Source organism: Arvicanthis niloticus, chromosome 28 (assembly GCF_011762505.2).
Source record: "Arvicanthis niloticus isolate mArvNil1 chromosome 28, mArvNil1.pat.X, whole genome shotgun sequence".
Lineage (NCBI taxonomy): Eukaryota > Metazoa > Chordata > Mammalia > Rodentia > Muridae > Arvicanthis > Arvicanthis niloticus.
The window spans coordinates 17,191,919-17,212,404 of NC_133436.1; the positions used below are offsets into that span (position 1 = coordinate 17,191,919).

Sequence of the window (20,486 nt, forward strand, 5' to 3'; positions counted from 1 at the left end):
CCGCCCCCCCCCCCCGCCCTGCCTCTTCTAGGCAAGAAATGCACCTATGGGGTCAAGTGCAGATTCTACCACCCTGAGAGACCGCACCACGGGCAGCTGCCGGTGGCCGACGAACTCCGAGCAAAGACGCGGGCCTGGCCGGGTGGTGGCGCCGAGGAGCTGCGGCCACTGAGCGCCCGGAGCCGTCCAGCAGCAGCCCGGCTGCTTCCCCGGGAGCCCGGCGAGCACAACCTCCCGCTGGCCCCGCAGCCCGCGTCCCTGGCAGCCCTGAACAGGAGCCTCGCTCGGCTGACCTTCAGCGACACCGCGGCCAACGGCGTCGTGTCCCTGTCGCGTGGACCGGACTGGATGCCCACGGGTGGCCCCACGTCCTGGGACTCGCCATCCCTTCGCGTGGCCAGCGCTGCAACCCCAGGGTCGTCGGGTCTGCGGTGCCTCCGGACTCCGAGCAGCCCGCTTTCTCCTGGTGATCTCGGGTCCCCAATCTGCCCACAGGCCCAACCGTCTGACGGACACCGCTCCAGGGACATGCACAGTGACCTGCCTCCCCAGCGCAGACCGCTGGAACATCCGTGGGCCCTCCTGCCCAGCTCCTATCGTTATTTGAGCCACTCGGCCTGGGCAGAGTCGGCTTGGGGCGAGGGCACCTTTAGAGGACCTCCGGGGTCAGCACAGCCCGCCACCAATGATGGGGGAACCCGAGCTGCGCTCTGCAGCGTCTTCCCATCTGACCGAGACGACCCTGTGATGACCTCGGATCCTGTGCTTTCAGACATGGCTCTGCTCACCCTCCTTCAGAGATCCCAAAAGACTGGTGCTCCATTGGGGGATCCTTATGGGACAGGTTCATAACACTGCAAGGGGTGGTGGCCCAGGCTTGACTCACAGCTTGGACAGGTGGGACACAAATTGCTTGCTAATCTGAATGTGTCATTGCGATTGGACACCGTTTTCTTCGAAGGTAGTCGGTGGGAGACTTCTTTCTCATCTTCAGTGGTGGATACCCGCGGGGATCTTGGGGATGCTCCCTGAAGGCAGGGCCTGCTGCATGGACAGGGTGATTTCTGATGTGTTCTGAAGGCTTTGTCCAGAACACATCTGTATCCGGGTCTAAGTAGCATCCACAGATGTTTCAGCTGGTCATCACCTATAATCAAGGTGATCAAGCTGAGTTTGATATAAACTCCTGTAAGTGTGTGTGTGTTTAGAACTCTAGAAAGCCACGAGAACTTAACATGTCGCTGTAGTTGAAAGATTGAAAAGGGCTGGTAAATCAATCTTGACTTTTGCGGTGTCCAGAGATGTTTAACATACGTGTTCAGGTGACATAGGAAGGAAGGTGTTGCTGTCTGAAGCTTTCAAGTCACCACTGTTAATCTCACTCACGGGGGAATCCAGCCTTGTGTAAATTTTACTGTGGGGCTGTCCGAGGGCCCCCTGATCCTAAGGGTCTTCTCAACAAAAATCAGCCTCCAGGTGGATCAGCATAGAGTTGGATTCTGGCGGAGTTTCATTGCAACTTTACTTAGCTATGTCTTCTAGATAACTTTGGCTCTGGGTTTTGGGGGAAAAGAGGCTCATTCATTTACAAGGGATAAGAAATGATACAGTCTTGCTGGGGCATGGGCCCAGCATTCCGAGGGACCCCAGCATCTGTAGCAGTACCCACGTGTCCCGGTTACAATGGTAGCCTGCCAGGTTGCAACTCATTTGCTTGTGAGGGACTCAGTAGTTCATCTGGTCAGAGAGAGTCAGAAGAACCCTGCCAATGGAATGTTTGCCAAAGCCTCCGAGTCCCTGAAGTATGGTAGGTCCATTTGGGAAACACCCCTTTATTACCAGCCATGTTTGTTGGCACAGCAACGGTATGCCTCAGGGAAAATGCTGTTGTGGTATTCATGGTAAACTTGATTTCTTGGCACCAGGACAGCTATATGACTTTTCAGAAGTCATCTCTGTTTTAAAATTACATTCTTAGCATGGCTTCTTGTAGATCTGTTCTTCACCCCATTTTCAAAGCATACGCTGTTCTCAGAGTGTTGTTTCTTATCTTGAGTCCTCCGTCCTGAAGAGGGTCTGCTCTTTCTAGATCCTTTGAATTTTTTCCTCTTCGTGTGTGTGTGTGTGTGTGTGTGTGTGTGTGTGTGTTTCCTTTCCACAAGACTATTAGAGCCACTGTGTGATTCCCCGGCCTTGTCCCCTGCTTGGAATCAATGCGTTGCAAATTGACAGTTGGAAATGTTTAAACTGCTTCCTCTGAAGACAAGTTTGAGTTTTGGTAAGCTGCAAAGCTATTTTATTTGGTTCACTGTGATTAAGAAAAGCATGAGGGGTGGGGGAGAAAAGAAGAGGTGTGTATGTGTGTGTGTGTGTTGGGGGGGACTGCACATCTCAGATGTAATCACCTTTGGAAAATTCCAAAGTCTTAGTATGTCCTTGTGACACACAACTGTGGATGAGAGACAGAAATGGACCATCCCTAGTTGCATAGCTGTTACCACGCTCCAAAAATAAACCACCTTTTCCACACCTGGACTCCACTGTCAAACCGTATTGATTTCTCCTGTCAGTTCTTTTCCCCACTGTTTTTTTTTTTTTCCTTTTCTCCAAGTTTAATAGGATGGGTGAGAAGTCTTGGCTAATGTCCATTCTCTGTACCCCCTTCCTTGGGGGTGGGGGGGGTGGTGGTACAGCTGTGGTATGTTAGAGCTTACCTTGACCCTCCCCCGGAAGTAGCTGGACCCATCCCAAGTTAATGAGCAGGCTGTTCCCAAGACCACAGGCGCTCGTCAGTTTCCTAGACCTGGCCCCCATTCCAGGTACAGCACAGAGATTCCGGAGTTTAGCGCCCTCTGCGAAACCCGGAAGCAGAGGGAGTTCTCAGTGCCCCAGAGGGGGCAGGCTGTACTTTCCCCAGAAGCTACAACTGGAAGGTTTGAGGTTGAATCTCAGCATTTAAGTGTTGAGAAGCAAGAAAAACTGCTTATTTCAGTACTCTTCTAAGTAAAGGGAATCCCAGCTTTGGTATGATGTGAAGTCAGATGGACCAGATGTTGGCTGGCGTGGGTAGTTTGGATGAAGCCACAGGGGCTGGTAGCGGCTGGGAGAAAAGTCCCCTCTGGGAGTAGAAGGGGTCGGCAGAGATCTTAGGGAGAGGCGGGGACTTTAAGGAACAAGGGAGATACAGGATTGAGGGACTTGGAGAGGTTCGTGGGCATCACAAATCCTGCCACAAGGGGCTCCATGGAGCTAGCATCAGGTACGTAATCCATGGGGTCTTGTGCACAATAAAAGCATAGGGTTTTTTTTGTTGTTGTTGTTGTTGTTGGTTTTTTTTTTTTTTCTACGAATTTCAAGATGGTGACAGCAGAGTGTTAAACCAAGTCCAGGGCTCTTCTAAGTACAGAGTCCTGTCTAACTGCACAGGACACCTTCTATGGAACTCTAAAAAGAAGGTAGGCACGAAGAGAGCATTCTCAGCACCCAGGGTGAGCTCACAGCAAAACACTGGGTGAAAAAGGTCAGCTTCCATCACTTGAGTGCACACACACACACACACACATGAACACACACATGCGTGCATGAGCACTCGCGCACGCACGCATACACACACACACACTCATGCATGCATGCATGCTCTAAAGCACCCATGCACACGCGCACACTCTAAACCACACATATACACGTACACGTATACACATACATACATGCAAGCATGTGTGGTTTAGAGTGTTCATGCACTTTCAAGTATGCATGCACACACTCATTAAACCACACCACACACACACATTCATGCACACACACTCTAAACCATACATACACATGCATACACTCTAAACCACACATACACCTGCACACACACACACACACATGCATGCAAGCATGCACATAAACACACAAGAATGTGTGGTTTAGAGTATGTGTGTACATGCAAGCACACATGCACACATGCACAGCACACACACACACACACACACACACACACACACACACACACACTTTATAGCCAAACCCAACAGCAACAACAACAACACAAGTCGTGGGCATCCAGAGCAGGCACTAGGCTCCTGGTTGAGGATGTGCGGTCCTTCCCAGGAGGTCTTTGCCTGCCCAGGTCTGATACAGGCTCCTAGAGTGCAGAAGTCAAGAGATCTGAGCAAACACACAGGGAATAATCCACATCCCAATGGGCATGAGCTACCCACACCTGGCAGCAATTACACCATATTAGGCAAGGTTCCTTGGCTGCCACCCTGGGTTACAGAACCAAATGGCAGGAGGCCAGAGGTGAAGGCAACATTTGAGGCTGCAAAGTCTGCCAGGTGTCTCTTCTCTGTTTCCTTTTGGATCTGCTTCTTTGATTGTCTTTCTTTGTTTGTCTCTCTCTCTCTCTCTCTCTCTCTCTCTCTCTCTCCCTCCCTCCCTCCCTCCGTCCCCCCGACCCCTCCCTTCCGTCCTTCCTTCCTTTCTTTCTTTCTTTCTTTCTTTCTTTCTTTCTTTCTTTCTTTCCTTCTTCCTACCTTATTGTTTTCTTCTAGGCTTTCCTCTAGACAGTGAGAGCTATTCTGCAGGCAGGTTCAAGCACATGCCCTTTCAGCTGAAGATTCAAGAAGCCGCCTTGAAAAAATCCTGGGGAAAAGTTGAGTGACCCAACATGGGTCACATACTCATTCCTGAACCAATCAGCCTGGATCTCACACCCAGCTCTGGCTAGCACATGGGTGTAAATTGTGAGGGTTAGTTTCGTCACAAACCTACATACAGGGTGGGTGGACATTGGAAGGAGGGGAGCAGATTCCTCAAACAGATAGAGGGCTGTTGTCCAGACAGACAGACAGACAGACAGAACACATGCCCATCACTATGTTCAACCCTGAGGACGGAGCCAAGCCTTATGATGTCCCTAGCAACTTCTTGTCCTACTTGGTGACCTTCATATCTGCTCATTCACAGTCAGGGCTGAGCAGAAAATTCTGCTGCAATAGAACTTGGAGCATCATCCTAGTCCTTGAGCCAATTTTGGGATCAGAGCCAGATGAACCCTTCAGTAGAATACCATCAAACAGCCCTACGGTTGTGGAAGAGGCTCTTTGGGGCTGATGTTTCAGAGTTCAGGAAACTCACGGTCACAGCGGCTAAGGGTGATGGAGTGAGAGGGTGGGTGTACAGGCTGAGCAGATGGACATGAAGGGCAATGGGCCTGACCCCGCTGGGTAATTAATTTGCTGTGAGTTCCTGGAGACACGTGGAGGAGGGATACCTGCCCCAGGTCTCAGACACAGAAAAGGTGCTGAGAAAAACAGAAAGACAGCGGGCAAGCAGTCAGAAACCTGTGAACGCCATGCTTAAATCTGGCCGGCTGACTGAGAGTGACTGGTGTTGCTTGACTGATAGACACTGACTGACACCCACTGAGTCATGACCCACTGACACAGACTGATGAACACCAACAGTAGTTGGCACCAACACATTTCAGTAAGCTAACATTAATTCACTGACAGTGACTACGTCATTGACTGGTGGACAAGGACTGATTGACAGTGATGGTGACCAACTGACAGAAGGACAAACTGTTCTGATTCACTGACTGGCTCAAATGAGGCAATGACAAACGCCAGCTGGCTGGCATTGATTCATTGGTCTATGGACACGAATTATGGCTGGCTGACTCTGAGTGGCTGACATTGATTATCTGATTGGCTGATACTGAGTGATTGTCACTGATCATGAGTTCCTGGCTGGTACTGAGTTATTGATGGATGCTGAACACGACTAACTGGTTGCACTTACTCACGATAATTCTGATTTTATCAAATGACTCTTGAATATAGTATTTGTGTGATGGTAAGTCACACCAGGGTCCAGAGTTAGGCCGTTTCTGAGAGAGGCAGTCAGAAAGCATTTCTCCTCAAGGCTTGGGCAGCACAGGAAGGGAGCGAGGCTTTTTTTGTAGAGGTTTCGCTCTTGCTGTCCCCTCCCCTCTCTGCTGCTGGTTCCATTTCTCATTTCCTCCGGGTCTCGTTCCACTCAGAACCACTTGTTTGTGAGTCCTCTGGACTCCATGCTTTGCTTGACCATGACTCTTCTCTCACTTTCCTTGCTCTTTTCCCTCACTTCGTCTCTCCCTCATGTTTCTTCAGCTATACTCCACAATTCCTCAATTAACAGCACTAGAATCTCCTCAGGCTCCTTCAAAGCTATCTTTTCTGGGTAGTTTTTCATTTCCACATTTCCACGCTGCTTCAGGGCACCCTTGCAATGGCTCTGCTTCTGATGATTGCTTTTCTTTATTGGATTCTTCTTTGTAGCTAAGCCAGACTTCCCCAAGCAGGCCACACACACTTGAAGGGTGTAGCTTCTGCTTTACGCTGGTTTCTCCAACAGCCTGGTCAGTCAGGACAAGGGAGGCAATGTTAGAGAAAGTTCTGGAGCTCCTTGTGACATTGGCTTTAACTAGGCAGGCCACAGCACTTCACTTCCTGGGCAGGGACAGGAAGGCGCCTCCTACTGAGCTCCCAGAAGGCTCAAAGAAGGGCATTCAGAAGCCATTTGTGGTGACCAGAGAGAGGTGCTGATTGACTTATGACTCCGAAGAGTGGAAGACTTAGTGAAAATACAGCTCATTCAATGAATGCAATGTGGTAAATGGTTAAGATAATATTGTTGAGCCGGGCTGTGGTGGCGCACGCCTTTAATCCCAGCACTTGGGAGGCAGAGGCAGGCGGATTTCTGAGTTCGAGGCCAGCCTGGTCTACCGAGTGAGTTCCAGGACAGCCAGGGCTATACAGAGAAACCCTGTCTCGAAAAACAAAAAACAAAAACAAAAACAAACAAACAAAAAAAAGATAATATTGTTGAATGGTGCAAGTGTTGACCATATATTATGAAGTAGAAACGTAGATTCGTTGAAAAGGGGATGTATTTATTACATGACATGTTCCAGGAAGACATTTTTTTGCTCCCAGTGTTCTTTGAGTTGGTTCAACTCCAGGGAAGATTTTTGGGAGTGGAGAAGGGGGTTGTTTTCAAAATAATTCTTCAGGATCTGTTTGTTGCGAATGCAGTGATTTATGGTGTTATACAACTCTGATGTTGGCCAAGCCCTGCTGCAGTCCCTGGGAGGTTTCTCTTTGCTTGTTTACCAGAGGGATTTAGGAGCAAGTGATTCCATGTTTCTCTCACCAGAGACCTGATTTCTTGGAATCATCAATTCACACCCAGGGTAGGGCCCCTAGTGCTTGGCCTGTGACCCATCTCAAAAGAGTCCTCAAAGAGGCTCCCAGGGTTGCTGTCTTCAACGGCCTGTGGCCTACACTCTGGTTTCATCCCTCCTTTTAGGCACCCATACCTCCACTGCCAACTGGCTGAGAGTGAGCAGAGTGCATGGTTATTATTATTATTATTTTAAAAAATAATTGTCATTTATACTGTTGGATTACAAGAGTCTCTAAGCAAAACAAGGACCTTCGGCACTCTGGAAAGCTGGATGGGTTTATGAAATAGGGGGGAATCAGGGGAGTTCTGAGGAACCCCAGGATTCCTTCCTTGGGCCTGTAAGGGGCTGCATGACTTAGTACTTTCATGTCATACTTGAGCAGAAGGAAACTCTTGAGATTCCAAGGGGACCCCTTAGTAAAACAGAAAACCTTTCTCTGTTTTGGCTTTTCTCATAGGACAGTGCTCCTCAACCTTCCTAATGCTGCCACCCTGTCTCATAGCATTATTTTGTTGCTACTTTATGACTCTAATTTTGCTACTGTTATGAAATGTAATCGCAATATTTTTGGAGATAGTGTTTGCCAAAGGGGTTGAGACCCACAGGTTGAGAACCTCTGCCTTAGGCCATCTAGTACTTTGCTAAAACCAGATGTAGCAATGACTGTTCTGTGTCCACACGAAAGCAGATGTGAGAAACACAAGCCTCCACCCACAGCCCCACGAGGTTCTGACAATTTATTTGTTACTGAGACCAGGTAGAGGATTGACATCCTCTCCCCCTCCCCACCCTCTCCCCAGCCTCCTCTGGAGCTTGGTGTGGGGAGGGAGAGGAAAAAAAGTTCAGGCGTCAAATCAGTATCAGATTCTGTGTGGACTCACCTGCTCTAATTTGCTGTTGAATCTTAAAAAGAATTTTATTACTTTTATTTTTTTACAGTCAAGTTGTTTGTAACACCATGAAATCCAATCAAAATGGATCACAGGATTCAGTGTGAAAACTAATGCTATACAAACCCAAGAAGGGCCCTAGATGTGCTCATGAGACTGTAACCCACAGCGCCTGCAGCAAGATCTAGAACATAAAATGTGATGCCTGTGTGGAGAGAACAAGACCAGCCACAAGTGGGGAAAACACTTGTTTTAATCCTCTGTGTTCAGAAGAGAGCACATGTACAGAATACACAGAGAACCCCTGGAAACCAATCAGGAGACTAATAAAAACATGGATACATAGCGTTATTTAAGAAAAATACCAAAGGGAGATGGCTCAGCGGTTAAGAGTGCTTGCTGCTCTTGCAAGGCACCTGGGTTCAGACCCCAGCACCCACATCGGGTGATCTATAGCTTCCTATAACTCAAGCTCCAAGGTGTCTAATCCCCTCTGGTATGCAAACATAGGCACACATATATACACAGTTATAAAAAGCTTAAGGAAAAAAGACACGTAGCTGGTAGAACTGTTCATCAGGGAAAAGGCATTTGCCATGGAAGTCTGGTGACCTGAGTTTGGTACCTGGAATACACATAAAGATGGAAGGAGATATTGACTTTATAAAATTGTCCCTCCATCTCCACAAGTACGCTGTGGTATGTAGTTCCCTCCCATCAAAATAAATAAAACAAAATGTAAAACGCTGTTGGTAGCCAGCATGCATTTGAAAAGGTGATCAATATTCTTATTTTCTGATGGAATGTTAATGAGACACTACTACATATGTATTACAGAACTTAAAATTCAAAAGACAGATCATATAAAAAGACCATCTCCCCCAGCCTCTACTGTTCCGGCTGGGGCAAGGAGGATGAATCCCACTATTGAGACCACTAGGTGTCGCTGTTGCAGCATGGCTGGACCTGGGAGCAGTTGCTTGAACGTGTTGTGTAAAGCCACAACTACAACCTGACAGACAAATTAACAGCGTGGATACCATGGATAACTAGAAAGGCAAACTAAATACATTTTCATTTTATATCTCACGTCAAACTATACTACTTTAAACATATAGAAAATTCCAGAGAATATAGTTACGTGTTTAAATGGAATCGTAATGTCTCCCATGCTGGATTCGGTTATTTCATTTAATAATAATTTATAATTTTCTCTAAACAGATATTGATACACATTTTAATGAAATTATTCTTGGATACCTTGCAGGGTTTTTTTTTATTACTACAATTTTAATATCATTATTATAAACACATTCCTTTCCTTCATACTTTTCACTGTTCATACATTGATTTTTGTTTGACTAAAACTTGGATTCCAGGGCTCAGTTCATCATTGTTGAGGCTAGTCTCGGCTACCAAGTTGACTCACTGGGGAATCTGAGCCTCAGTTGAGGAATTGCCTTTATTAGATTGGCCTGCGGGCATAGGGCATTTTCTCAATTGATGTGGAAGAGTCTGGCCCACTGTGGGAGGTGCCACCTCTGGGCAGGCGGTCCTGGACTGTATAAGAATGCAGGCTGAGTCCGTAAACAGCATTCTTCCAAGGACTCTGCTTCAGCTCCCGACCTGGCTTCTCTTGATCATGGTCTGGAAGAGGAAGCAGATGAAATAAACTTGTTTTTTTCCTTATGTTGGTTAGGGTTTCATTGCTTCGAAGAGATACATTGACCAAGGCAACTCTTACAGAAGACGTTTACTTGGGGATGGCTCACAGTTTCAGAGGTTCAGTCCATGATCATCACGGCGGGAAGCAGGGCAGCGTCCAGGCAGACATGGTGCTGGAGGAGCTGAGAGCTCCATGTCTTGATCGGAAAGGCAGTCAGAGGAGACTATCACCTACAAGCAGCTAAGGGGAGGCTCCTCTCTTTCTGTGCTGAGCGAAGCTTGAGCATAGGAGCCCTCAAAGCCCATCCAGCCAGTGACAACCCTCCTTCAACAAGGCCACAGCCATTCCAGCAAGGCCACATCTCCTACGAGTGCCACTTCCCGTGGCCCAAGCATATAAAGCCACATTACTCAACTTGCTTTTGGGTCCTGGAGCAACAGAAAGTAAACTTAAACGATTAACATTCTTTCATACTTCAAAGTGGTTTTCTGTCTTTGTTTCTTCCTTTCTTCCTTTCTTTCTTGGCTAGCCTGGACCTTACTATGGAGGCCATATTGCTTTGAAGCTGCAGGCCCTTGTCTATGTATACCTAGTGCTTGGATCCCGGGTGTGTGCCACCACCCGCGTCCTCATTTCAATTTTGAGGTACTGAGCCCTCTTTGCATAGGGAATCTGCTGGTTAAGCTCTTCATTGACACTGACAATGGAAGTTTCAGGGTCCACCCTGTTCCCTGGGAGACACGCATGTGAGCAGGGTGACTGAGGAACTGAACTTTAATTTTTATTTAATTTTTAATTAATTATACACATCAACAGTCCCATGCGGCTGCTGTGTAGGCAGTAGACGTTTCTGGAAAGCCCAGTTGTGGCTGAGCTGTGTCTCACAATGTTGGGGGTTTTTCTCCTCTGTTCCCGTCACTCACAGAGGCGCCTCTGCTGGTGGTTTATTGAGTGTCTCTCTGGTTCATCTTTCTGTCTTGGGAAATACAAGTCAAGACTGCAGATTCCCCAGGGAAACATAAAAAGTCACTGGTGCTGACGCCGGCCTTGACATTATGAAGACGCCTCAGGCCTTTCTGTCGTGTATTGGGTATCAGAAGATGGACCGTTTCTAGTCGGCTTCCTGCTCCCCGCCCCCATCTGTGTGTCTACAGGCACAAACACACACATTTCTGCTCCAAATGAAGAACTCCTACCATTTCTTTCTTAAGAGAAAAACCCCATGCATTTGAATGTGAAAGAAAGAAATACTACACACAGCAAAATGGCTTTGTGTGCAAAAGCGTGAGCTGCCAAGCTGGAAGACCTGATTTCTGTCCTCAAGGTTCAAAGGGGAGAAGGCGAGAACCTTCCTGATCCTTTGGCTTCCACACACACCCTGTGTGTGGAGTAAATAAATGGAAAATGAACCTAACCAAGGGGATTCATGTTTTAGGGGAGAAAACCCAAGAAATGAAGCAACAAGAGAAAGATACTGACAACATTTGATATATTTTCTTCTAATGTCTCAGAATGTGAGTGCTTTGTTTTTTGAAGTGTGGTTAAAGTCACTTTGCAGGTATAATTTTAAAATTCCATTTTTTTTTCTTATAATAATATCATGTGAGTATTTTTTCATCCTACAGAGAATATGGATCTTATAAATACAATATGGATAGAAACTCCATTTTCCCCGTGGAGAGATAGAAATTTACTTAGTTTGTTACACACTATTTATTTATTTCTCCTTCTTTAGGCCAAGATATTTAGAGACATAAAAATATCTTGGCCCCAAACTTTCTGGAATTCACCCAAAATAAATCGTTAGATATAAGCAGAGTAACTCATATTTTATGGCCTCTGATGCTATTACCAAAGTACTTAGTAACAAGCAAGCTTAGCTGTTACTAGGTGTCCGTCCACTTTTCCTGCTCTTCCGTAGAAATAATGTATCAAAAACAAACCCTAAACCACCATCAGCACTGCACCAGCACACAAGAAAAAAAATAAAAATTTAGTTTTAAAAAATGATGTGTATAATAGGTTTCTTGACCAGGGGAGTCCACCAGGCCTGGATGCTGTGCTCCCTGAAGACTCCTCCCTACATGTCCTCACAGCTCCTTCAAAATCCCAGCCCCAACTGTCCTGTTCTCCCGACCCCACTCATTCTCCACTTCCAATGTCTTGACTGAATGGCTCTGGTATCATCGAATGAAGGAAGCCCTTTGGGAGGCCTGAATGAAGCCGGCAAGCAGCCTCAAGCTCTACTACAGGATTGGCTGACGTCAATGCTCCCAGCAGGCCATGGGGGAAGAGGAGAAGGCTGGGCAGAGAGGTCACTCAGGATGACCCTAGCAAGCCCCCTTCTCTGCTGTTGTATATGTTCGAAGTAAAGATTTGATTGGAAAAAGAGTTCTGTTGCTAAGAATATGTTGAAAACCACTGCTGTCGGTCAAATTGGCTGCCATCTCCTCTCTTGCTCAGTGCAACTTTCTAACCAAGGACACAATTTACAAACGGGCAGAGTTTCCTCAGGCCTGACTGGCTGAAGTCTAAGTCTGTCTGCCAAGCGGACCTGGTAGTTGTTAGGTAGTGGCACAGGAAGGTAATTTACAGAATTTAAGAGCCACTGTGGCTCCGGGCAGTGGTGGCGCACACCTTTGATCCCACTACGTGGAAGGCAGAGGCAGGTGGATTTCTGAGTTCGAGGCCAGCCTGGTCTACAGAGTGAGTTCCAGAATAGCCAGGGCTACACTGAGAAACCCTGAGGCCTGCACAGGTTTAAGCTAGACAGGGCCCCAGTGGTGAGAGAGAAAGTAGACATAATCTTCTATCCCTAACCAGGAAGTTATCTCCAACTGACATCTGCTTATAAAAAAAAATTAATTTTCTTCAGTGGAGTCTTACTGGGCATACAAATCGCAGTTAAGGGAAGACCCCTTGCAGAGATGTTCAAAACAAAACAAAATCGTTGATATTTTTTTGTTCTCATATTGCTTTGTTTATCCATTTTTAAAAAAGTATTAGTCTTTTGGTTTCTGATTTTGTGTTTTTATGGGTATTGCTTTTTGTGTGTGTGTGTTTCTTATGCTTCAAAAAATTCTGTTGTTATTATTATTATAGATTTGCCTGTTTTTTAAAGAGACAGAAGAAGGAGGAGGAGGAGGAGGAGGAGGAGGAGGAGAAGAAGAAGAGGAAGAAGAAGAAGGTGTGGCCCTGGATGGGTGTGGAGGTGGAGAGGACCTGGGAGGAGGGAAATTGTGATCAGGATATACTGTGTGAAAAAATTTTATTAAAAAAGCCCAAACAAACAAATAACCCAAAACCAAAACCCCAATGCCGTGGCATCTTGTGCCTTAACTGTCATGCCCACTCCCAAGGATACTTGCTGAATTTTCTCCCAATGGTTTCTCAGCATATTGTAATGGATAAAACCGTAAGTGGGGTGAGCTGCTGTCCCTGCTACGAGTTCGGAGTCAGCTTCAGATAAACCAGGGATTCCGGTTAATGCGGTTCCTTGTGTCCTGACTCTTCTTCGCGCTGACATTTCCGTGCTCACTTGCCAAGGATGATCTGGTCTTAATGCCACCCAAGACGAGCTTCTACCAGTAAGTCTGCATCAGGTGCACGCTCCACTGCTGGTCTGCTGGCCACTTTCATTGATCCCATGGCATCATGGGACCAGATCTTAGACACTGGGATTGATTGACCCAGAACACCTTGGGACTTGCCACTTCCAGGTAAAACAAAGACAGAGCAGCTGATAAAGGGTGGGACATAATTTTACCGTACAGGAGAAGAATCAGTGTGAGGAACAAGCAGGAGAGCGGTTCTAGTAAATATCCCATGCAGGAATGAGCCGCGAAGCTGGGAGCGAGGACCGGAACAGAGGAAACTATGGACCAGAGCACAGAAAACCGTGGCAAACTCCTTCCTGTTGTAGTTTCTTGAATGCTTCCCGAGTCGCGCCACTGCGCAGGGTGCTGTCTGTGCCTTGTCATTTCATCTTTGTTATTTGCAAGGTGATTATCAAGATTTGGACAGGAAGATGTGCAGAGCAACGGAAATGAGCACACGTGGCTCCAGGCACCTGATCTTGAGCATACACTGATGAACAGAGAGCCTCTTCAGTATGCCATGCGGGGGAAACTGGATATCCACATGGACCAGAGTAAAACTGCGGGGGAAACGGCAGAGATGGCTCAGTGCTCCCGAGCACTGATGCTCTTCCAAGAGGATCCAGGTTCCGTTCCCAGCACCCCCATGGTGACCCAGAACTGTCTGCAGTTCCAGTTCCAAAGGCCTCCTCTGGCCTCTGTGGGCACCAGGCATGCTACTAACTCACAAACATGCAGGCAAAACACCCATACACAAAAATCATCGTCATCATCATCAATAACAGCGGCAACAGCAACAAAAGGTGTGTTTGTCCAGAGGACCCAAGTTTGGTTCCTAGCACCCGTATATGTATGTGTATGTATATGATGCATGTGTATGTGTGTGTATGTATATAAATATATATGACATGAGGGTAGAATGAGGGGGGAGAAGAGATTTAAGGAAAGGAGAGTGGGAGACAAGGAGAGGTTGTTGTTGTTTTAAGAAGTCCGACCGCAGCTCAGAACAGACCACTCCAGCCCATGCGGTTCCAAGGGGGAGAAAGTTTATTCAGGGGAAAGGGCAAAGGTGGGGAGAGAAGAGAAGTAGAGGCCGGCCATGACCACGTGGAGAGAGAGGAAGGGGGGAGGGGACAGAGAGAGAGGGTGTAAGAGCGGGAGTAAGAGAGTAAGAGGGCAAGAGAGGGAGGAGGGGGCAAGCAGCCCCTTTTATAGTGGATCAGGCTACCTGGCAGTTGCCAGGTAACTGTGGGGAGGAGCATACCTGGCTGTTGCCAGGTAACTGGGGAGGTGGAGTTTAGACGGAATACTAACAGAGGTAATGGAATCTATGTGTCACAAGAGCAGAAGGGACCAGCAAGATGGGAGAGGACAAGATGGGGAAGGTAGTGAGAAGGATTAACAAAGTTGGAAGCAATGACTTGCCCAGACTACATAGTAATCTCAAAGAGCCAAAACAAGACAACTTCAGACCAGTAGTGGGGTGTGGTGCTGCACACTTTAATCCCAGCATGGGACCCCCTCTTGCTTTTTAAAACACTCTTTAATTTATTTATTTTTAAATAAATTTAATTTTTAAATAAATTTTTAAAACACTCCATTTATAAAATAAATAATAAATAAAATAATAAATGATAATAAATAAATACAATAATAAATAAAAATAAATTTATTTTTAAATAACTTTTTAAAACTATTTATTTTTATGTGTCTGAGTGTTTTGTCTGAGTGTACGTACGTGCACTACACACGTACCTGGGGCTCCCACTCAGGGGTGTTGACTCCCCTGGAACTATAGATTGTGAGCCACCATGTGGATGCTGGGAACTGAATCAGGTCCTCTGCAAAACAGCAAGAGCTCTAACCCACGGAGCCGCCTCTCCAGTCCCATTTCCCTAACTCTTTTGTTGTTTTGAGACAGGGTTTCTCTCTGTAGCCTTGGCTCCTAGAACTCACTCTGTAGACCAGTTTGGCCTCAAACCCAGAGATCTATCTGCCCCTGCCTCTGAAGTGCTGGGATTAAAGGCGTGTGCCACCGTCGTCCGGTCTGCCACGCCCCCAACTGGACTCAAGCTAGTTCACCGGGTGCACTAGAGATGCCTCTCCCACTTGGACTCTCTGCTTCTGGGTGGTGTCTTTAGTGGATGAGGGTCTATTAAAATCTTGGAAAAACAGCAGCCTTTCATAAGACCTCAGTTTAGACTCAGGGAAATTTCTTATACCCGGCATATTGCTTTCTCTCTCCACTTTACTGGGCAGACACAGTTACAGATTGGGAGCAATTTGAAGTTCGAGACCTGGAGTCACCGTTGAGAAACTGGTCTCCTGAGAGTTATCCTGCGGCTAGAAGATTATTTATTTATTTATTTATTTTGACCTGGTTGAATCTAGACTGCTCTGGTTACCATGCATTTTTTCTCATTACAGCTTTATGAAGTTGAGCAAGGATGGTCTAACTCAAACTCTCGTGCTTTAATTTAGCTGTGAGGTTGGAGAGGAAGGACTTCATTCTCGTGCAGCCTAGGGAACAGCTCTGTCTAGATATTCACATTGTAGCTTCTGGCATGGCCCTGACAGGTAGCATGTGGACACAGATCACTTCAGTTTCCAGAATATACAATGCAGGACTGGGAGTCCTCTCCCCAGGGATCTTTTCCTAGCGTCAACTGATGCTGTCTTTTGGAGTGAATCAGTATGGAAACCCTCCGCTTTTGGGCCATAACAATATTGACCTTGTAAGACTATGTTTCTGGAGGCCGGATTGAGAAGAGCTTGCTCAAGCTTTTCTCTTTCAATTTTTCCGGCCAAGCAATGTTTTCAACCTAAAATGTTCCCTTGTAATTATGCTGTCTGTATTTGAATTTTTCCCTGCTTGACTTCCGTTCTGTTTAGTCAGCAGTTCGGGGGCTCAGGCCGCATATCAAGCCACTGTCTGAAGACAGCATCGGGCGTGTCTGTGTGTGCACGTGGGAAGAAAGCAAGGACTCGGAGCCTGGAGGAAGAGCGCGGGCATCATTTCCTTCCCATCGCTGAGTTTAATGTGGAAGGTGATTGTGGTTTTGAGGCGCCGTGTTCTCTCCCTTCCCTGTTAGAGGGCACGCAGACAGAGTGCAGGAGAGAGAAACGAGAAGTGATGTCAGCTGCAGGACTCCATCCAACTTAAGCAGGGGGAAGGAGGCGAGTGCGATCTGGCAGACCACAGTGGAAGAGGCAGCCGATGTAGGATCTGGGGCAAAGTTTCCAGCCTGCAAGGTACGGAGGCAGCCCCGACTTTGAGCCTGCCTACCTCAGCTACAGTAGCAACAGCAGCAGCAGTGTCCAGCTAAAACTAGAACCAACCAAGACTAAATTCTTGAGCATTTAGCTATGAATAAGCATGAGGGGCTTTCTCCAGCACAAAAGATAGAAGCCTGAAAAGGGAGCGAGGTCAGTTGTTTGTTTTGTTTTGTTTTGTTTTCCCCCATGAAAAGCACACACACTTGGAATTGTATTTGTTCTCTGAATTTGAGTTCGTTTCTGAGACAGAGTCTCATGTAATCTTGCATGGCCCCCAACTCCTTAAGTAACTGTGGAGGACTTGGGAGTCTTGGTCTTCCTGCCTCTATATCTCCTAGATATTGTAACTCTGAATAAATCTGCAATGGAAGTTCTAAGGGAGGGTTTAACTCTAGTGATGAGCTGAACCCTCTGATCACGGTTCACGGTTGGGGACTTGATGGGCAGGCTTCATGCTATTATTCAGGGAGCAAAGGCTGTCGTATTTTAGCTATAGAATAATTGACAAATTTTTGTGTTTTTCTTAGAGAGTCACACGGGAAGAGGGAGAGACAGCGGGATTCGAACTCGGGGAGAAGAGCACAGCTGCCCTCTACAGGCCGGCGCCTAAGCAGCTGCGCCACCGCTGGCTTGCTCAAATTTTTGTGTTTTAATGGAAGGACTTTGGAAACAGAACAACCAAAGGTGAGGAGCGGATTTGTGAAGAGAACCCACTCTAAGAAGGCCTGATGCCCGGCCCAGAGCATTCCCATCTCCCTCCCCGAGCGAGAACCAAGACTGGTTGTGCAGGGCTATGAGCACAGGTGTAGAAAGAATCTCTTATAAACATCATCTGTCAATAAAAAAAACCAATGGCCAATGAGCTGAGGCAGGAAATAGTAGGTGGGACACTGACAGGAACAGAGAAGACTCTGGGAAATAGTGAGAGGATAAGAGGAGACGCAGAGAGAGATGGAGGGGTAGAGATTAGAGCAAGACGCAGAGAGGGTTGAGGAAGACTCAAAGGAAGAAGGGGGCAGAGATTGAGGGGAGGTAACCCTCCAAGTGGAAGACACAGAATAGTTCGTATGGGTTAAATAAGTTGCGAGCTAGTCAGAGAATGAACCAAAGCTTATGGCCTAGGTGTTTAATAATAAATAATTAGTCTCAGAGAAGTCATTTCAGGAGCTGGGACTAGGAAAGGAAAACTTAGAATTTTATTATTATTATTATTATTATTATTATTATTATTATTATTATTATTATTATTTGTCACACAGCGGGGTGGTGAGGCTCCTTCCGCAACCTATAAGAGCCATCCTGTGTGAGTGGAAGCCTACGGTTCCAGGGATCTGGGTATTTGCTGCAGTATTCATGTGGACAGTTCTAGAAACTGGATATAACTCATGTAGACATAGTGGAGGGACTGGTTTATATACTATTATGTACTATTAATGCAAGTGAAGTTTTACATAAGACATGTTAGCGACAGGAAAGATCATGGTTGTTCCTCGGCAGGAGGGGCTCTGCTTTCTACTTGCCCATGGGCTGGGGCCTTATCCTCTATTTGCTGATTCCTATGGGATTTCTGGTTGGTGACTTGTATGCTTCTGAACCACCCACCCCATGGGGGGTACTCTTCTCATGGGTGTTTGTTCTGCATAGTGAACACTTCTTTTGTTAAACCTTCTTTAAAAAAATTATTTATGGTTTTAAACTTCTATACATTATGGACTAATGTTTGTGTCTTTACTGTAAGTCAGACTTTGAAATCTGATCACCAGAGCTCCTATGGGACGTTTGCAAGGTAATTTGGTCACAAGGCCTGAGTGAACGGGATTATGTCCTTGTAGAATCTTGGGGGGGGGGTGTGTGTCACTTATGCTTGGCATCATCACTACCAAGCTAAGCAGCTGATATCAATGGCCACTTAATAAGTGGTCAGCATCTTGACATGATGTCATCTGTAAAGTTCAAAGTTCATGCCTGAAAACTTCAAAACTGAGTTACAAAAACCAAACAACAACAAACCACCTAATGTTTGGAGTAAGTTTACGTTTTTTTTGTGTTGGTCGCCATTCATAGTCATCCTGTGGTTTGTGTGGCCTGCAGGCCCAGGCTGGACACAGCTGCAAGGTGCAGACCTCCAAAGTGAACCGAGATGCAGAGCTCTCTCAATATCAGTCACTGCACGTTATGTGAGCAACAGCACCGCTCTCTCTCCTTGGTTCCTGTGGGTGACACAGACGCAGAGAGGAGATACAAGCTGAGGTGTGTTGCCGAGAGCCCCTGCAGGATGGAAGACTCAAACCAAAAAAGAGTAAAGCTGAATTGGAAACATTAGGAGCATGACAAAATAGCCTGGAGGTAAATGTACAGATTAAAGAGAAAAGAAACAGAAACGGAAACGGACAACCACTGGACAGGGTAACGGAGGTCAGCTGGGCCCACAGCACCTCATCATCTATTTGATGACCGCTTGGTGGAACAGCTCCCGCATGTTCTAGCATGGAATCAGAAGCACACAGTGTGCAAGTCCAGAAACCAAGCCATAGCCTGCTTCCCTGGTCAACCAGCACACCCCGAATCCCTTGCTGAGCGTTATTTTCTAAGATGTGGTAGGGGCAGCTGGACCCTCAGAAATGGAGAGTATTAGGGAAGACACAGTTGCTTTGTCCAGAGTAGGAAGAAGGAAAATGCTAACACTAAATTATATTCTTTGAGGTTGAAAGGGAGCTTTTTTTTCTTGGACTCAGTATTGTGCCCATTGGAACCTGAAAGAGCAGCCAGGGAGCCATTACGTAATCAAACAATCTCACCCACGGAATGGCACAGGAAAGCTCTGCCGGAACCTGATTCTAGGGTTGTCAGGTTCCCGTGCTAGAGAATTGCAGTTGGGCTTTCAAAACGCAAATAGGAGGACAGCACACTCCCCGGCAAGTGCATTATTGACTAGGGACGGAGAGGAGACAGGCTGTAGTTACAGGGGTTGGGGGTGGTCGGGGAAACGATACATGAGGAAAGCCTAAAAAGGCTGTACTTTGGCCATTAGAAATGTAGCAACTTACATTTCCGGTCATTCATGACCGTGACAAAATTCACTTACTCTTTGCTGCAGGGAAATGCCAGGTGTGCCTCTCATTAGCTCAACAAAGCTTGGCTGTCTGGAGTCACAAGTGCCATAAATGCGTACTTTCTGCTCTGTGCCGAGACGGCTCTGGCAGTTTCGCACAAGGCCATGGGAAAGACTTATTAAAACCACAAAGGTAGTAATTAGGACTTCAAGCCAACTGCTAGAATAAGCCACAGGCCTGTTTCATGCCACATATTACATGGGGTCTTGGTTACATGGACTCAATGTACAAGTATACTCATGGTTGCTGCCTTTGTCTGAAACCCCTTCCTGTCTTTCCTGGGACACAGGAAGACGGGGTTATCATACACTTGGCATTGAGTTTTCTTCTTTTTTCTTGATCAGTTTTCTTTATAAAAATATCCTCTCATGTTCCTCTCTGTTCTAATTCTCCTCCCTGCCCCTGTCTTAAAGAACCCTGATCATATCCAAAACACAAGAAGCTCCTCAAACACATACCCACAAAAAGGCAAATTTCCAGCTTTGAAATAAAATCAATTAGACGTAACAAAACTTAGAGACCTTAATATCAAATGGCACCTTGTGAATGTTTTAGACTGTCCACAGGCACGTACTTCTCGCCAGCACAAGCCGTGTAACTGACGATAGCATTGCTAGTAATTAATAATTAATAATTAACAATTACTAATTATTAATGCCATTGTTACATTTATGGCTCCCACTCTGCTCATATCAGCATTCCATTAGTGGTCTAGCCTGGGAACCTATC

The 20,486-nt window shown here is 46.5% G+C and overlaps 1 protein-coding gene across 3 annotated transcripts in view; it reads left to right on the forward strand.

The window, feature by feature from the left end:
* The window catches only part of Zc3h12d (zinc finger CCCH-type containing 12D), a 36,501-nt gene extending 33,966 nt beyond the window's left edge, over positions 1-2,535 (forward strand). For all 3 annotated transcript variants that reach the window (XM_076926824.1, XM_076926823.1, XM_076926825.1), the window contains exon 6: positions 32-2,535. In XM_076926824.1, the coding sequence (XP_076782939.1) occupies positions 32-852 (821 nt within the window). In that variant the 3' untranslated portion in view covers positions 853-2,535. The remainder of the gene's footprint in view (positions 1-31) is intronic.
* Positions 2,536-20,486: the final 17,951 nt, after the last annotated feature.